The sequence below is a fragment of the Frankliniella occidentalis genome, unplaced genomic scaffold (genome assembly GCF_000697945.3).
Source record: "Frankliniella occidentalis isolate FOCC.00 unplaced genomic scaffold, Focc_3.1 Scaffold62, whole genome shotgun sequence".
NCBI lineage: Eukaryota > Metazoa > Arthropoda > Insecta > Thysanoptera > Thripidae > Frankliniella > Frankliniella occidentalis.
This window is the reverse complement of record NW_026267192.1, coordinates 1,123,467-1,126,762: the sequence shown is the minus strand read 5'-3', so window position 1 is coordinate 1,126,762 and position 3,296 is coordinate 1,123,467. Positions and strand designations below refer to the sequence as shown.

Sequence of the window (3,296 nt, the reverse complement as noted above, 5' to 3'; positions counted from 1 at the left end):
GAACAGTGTGCTCAGAATTGAAGTCGACGCCGCGCTGTCTATAGTAGACGATGTCTCCTTATAGGAAACGGATAACAGTGAAATTTGTGTAGATTACTTAGATGCTCATGGGCGTGTTCTTATCCTCGTTTCTTTACTGCGTTAGTGGAATGAGGGAGAGGGGGGTTCAGGGAGGGGAGCACTGTCGTGCTGACAAGATCGCAAGCCGTCCCCACCCGGGGCCTCCTGGGCTATTCGGCCCTCCGTCACGCGAGCACTCTGCTCCTACCCAGTGGAAAGAGGCTGAATGCGGTCGGCCAGTTTAAGTAAAGGGGAAGGGTACGGGCACCTATGTGGAGGACGTGTGTTTGGAATCCAACGCGAAGAGTTATAGTTTTAACTACGGTAAAGTGTACTGTTAGTTCTTACCTTGCAGGGCGTAGCGCTTGCTGCGGAGGTCGGACGCCACGCCCACCTTGTCCTTCACGCCGCACCTGGGGATGCTCATCATCTTCAGGGTCTCCGTGTCCAGGTTCCCTGCGGACAAAAGCACCAAGTCAGAGCGGCGGGGATGTGAGCCAATTGGTGCGCAGTCGCTCCGCACCGAGAGGCGTTCGCTGACGCGCTCATGCGCGCGGCTCGTTTCCGTGAAAATGAGTCGTAGTGATGATTTCGAGTGTCGACGCGACGGTTACCGGGCGAAGCGCCACATGTGTGTGTGCTGACGATCCTCACGTGAGTAAGGAGACGCTCGTGACCCGGAGACGCAGAGGAGGGCGACCTCCGGACCCTGATCGCTGCCGGCGCCGGCGCCCCGCCCCAGTGCACAGTGCACAGTGCACAGTGCACACTGCCAGGCCCTGCGGCGGGGCTCTCACATCCGTGTGAGGTGTGGCTCGTGTGGCTCCACGGCGAGCCGCGGGCCGAGCCGCGGGCGTCACCGAACCTTTTTCCCACTGTGGCGTGGCGTGGCGTGGAGGCGAGCCGCGGGCCGAGCCGCGGGCGTCACCGAACCTTTTTCCCACTTTTATACCGAAACGGATGGGCGGTCGCCGGCGCCGTGCGAGTCACGCTGCGGGAGCAGCAGGTGCTCTATCAGCCACTGGCCGCGATAAGGGGGAGCAAAGATACAGGGCAAAAATACAAGGAAAATACACAAGAAGCGTGCACTGAAAATACACGAGTTTGCTCTTCGTGCCTAGTCCAAAGCAAAGGTGGCCTGACTCGGAACCAAACATGCTCCACCACCTCTTTTATTGTTCAACTAAAGGAAAACTCGGAAAGTTCATGCCCTAATCGCCGTTACGAACTTGCTGAGTTCAGCCTCTGCGAGCAGCTTTCTTAGCGCCTGGTGGGTAGGCAACATCCCCCCTTCGGCGCATGCATGTACTGCGGGGTGGCCTATCGTCAATCTCGCAGGCGCTGAGCTCCCGTACTGCTTGCTTCGCCGAATGCGTCTAAGACGTACGGACGACGGTCCGCTAAGAGCCACAGAGGAGAGAAGGCCTGCTTCATTAGACGCTTTCAATCAATGGCCGCAAAATGTGAGGAAAGGGAAAGTGTCGCCGGGTCAGGTCAGGGCGCGAGCAGCAACGGCAGCATCCTCCGTGAAAGGCCGGTGTGCGGCAACGCATAACAGCCGAGCGAACAACCTGGGGCGGCGCGGCCTGGCACGGCGTGGCGCGGCGTGGCGGCGCACAAAAAGAGACCTGGGCGGGATGCAAAGGAGCGCGAATAGCCAAAAGAAACACAAAACAAACATCCGGATTCTGCTCGATCAGGTGGTGGCCCACCCAACGACGGGCTTTCTATTGGCCGTATCGGTGAAAAGAGAAGGGGGAAGGGGGTGGCACAGAGGGGGGAGAAAGAAGGGGAGAGGAGAGGTGGGTAGTGAGCGACCCGCGAAGGAAACAGAACAGGTGGTAAAGACACGCCAAGGAAAGGGGTAATTACCGGTAGCTGAAAATGAAGGGGGAAAAAACAAAAGAAAAGTCGTCGACGGAGCCAGTAAAGCACCGCACACCAAAGCTATCGGCTCTCAGAGAGCGCAGCAGCGTGACATCTGAAGAGGCGACAAATACACAAATAGAAGGCAGGAACCTGTGACACGAATATACCTAATCTAATACTGATTAATGCTTAAAATTTACTCTAGGATGCAAGGTCATAATGCGCGCTCGAAATTGTTTGCCGACAAAAGGTAAAGGCGGAGAGCAGCGCGGTCACAACCAATTATAATTACTCACCCGTGATGTTGAGCCCCACAAAGGACTGGAACTCGGAGATGGCTTTGGAAACGGATTCCTCCGACATGAGGTGGCTCATGGCTGGATTCTTGACGGAGGGGCTTAGGTAGCCGTACTGCGACAGGTATATCTGGAACAGACGACAAGAGCGCGGCGGTCAGTCGAGCGGAAGTAAATGGCGCCCGGTCCCAACCCGGTCCGTCCCCGTCCTCATGGCGGGAGACGGGTAGCCAGGTAGCCGGGTGCTGCTGGGGTACCGAGAAGTGGAACGTTGTGAGGCTCGGCGGGAAAAAATAAATCCAGCAGCAGAGCGGGTTATTTTCATTTGACAAATCATGTCGCGAGTTCCCGCCTGCGATTTCCGGAGCAAGGTATATATAGCCACTTTCCCTAAACACGAAGGCAACCCGCGCAGGCAGGCTCATTGTCACTCCAACAGGTGGCAGGTTGAGTCAGCAGGATGTGGACACAAAGAAATGGGGAGGGCGGGGGACACTGTCCGGGCCGCGGAGGCCACACGGGGACCGAATAGGGACCGAATAGGGACCGAATAGGGACCGATAGGGGACCCCGCCGACTGCGCTGTGTGAGGGGAGGGGTGCACAGACTCTGTGCCGCCGTCGAGTCGGGCCGTCGGCATCAATACACTGGAATTCCTCTCCCTACTGGCCCCTCTTTTTTTTTGCGCTCGGTGGCGGATAGTGACATGGGTTTGAAGGGTGTCGTGTCGCGCGTGGCTGCGATCCCCTGATTGTTGAGCTAGTGAACTGGTCGGCCGGGAATTGCAGAGAATTCGCCGGCCCGGGACGACCCTTCGCTCCGACGCAGTGTCTTATTGCAGCTGCCGTTGTCCCTCCATAGCTCAAAGTCCAAGGGCTCGCCTCTCCAGCACCTCACCTCCCTCCCGCCACTCCAGCGCGGTGCGGCCCCAGTGCCTTCGGCTCTCCGCCGTGGTGGCCCTGCTTCTCCAGCACCTCCTCACTCCAGTCTCTCCAGCACCTCCCTCCAGGACTCTCTTCGAGCGGACGGATCACTTCCTCACGCCGCGATTCCCCGCGACAGCCCCCGCCC

General features: G+C 58.3%; 1 protein-coding gene across 4 annotated transcripts in view; it reads right to left on the bottom strand.

Annotated features, from left to right (window-relative positions):
- LOC113213791 (matrix metalloproteinase-14) overlaps nucleotides 1-3,296 on the bottom strand; it is a 47,522-nt gene that overhangs the window by 11,825 nt on the left and 32,401 nt on the right. For all 4 annotated transcript variants that reach the window (XM_052268014.1, XM_052268015.1, XM_052268017.1 and 1 more), the window contains exons 2-3: nucleotides 2,226-2,355; nucleotides 409-516 (exon numbers count right to left, since the gene is read on the bottom strand). In XM_052268014.1, coding sequence (XP_052123974.1) covers nucleotides 409-516; nucleotides 2,226-2,355 — 238 coding nt within the window. The remainder of the gene's footprint in view (nucleotides 1-408; nucleotides 517-2,225; nucleotides 2,356-3,296) is intronic.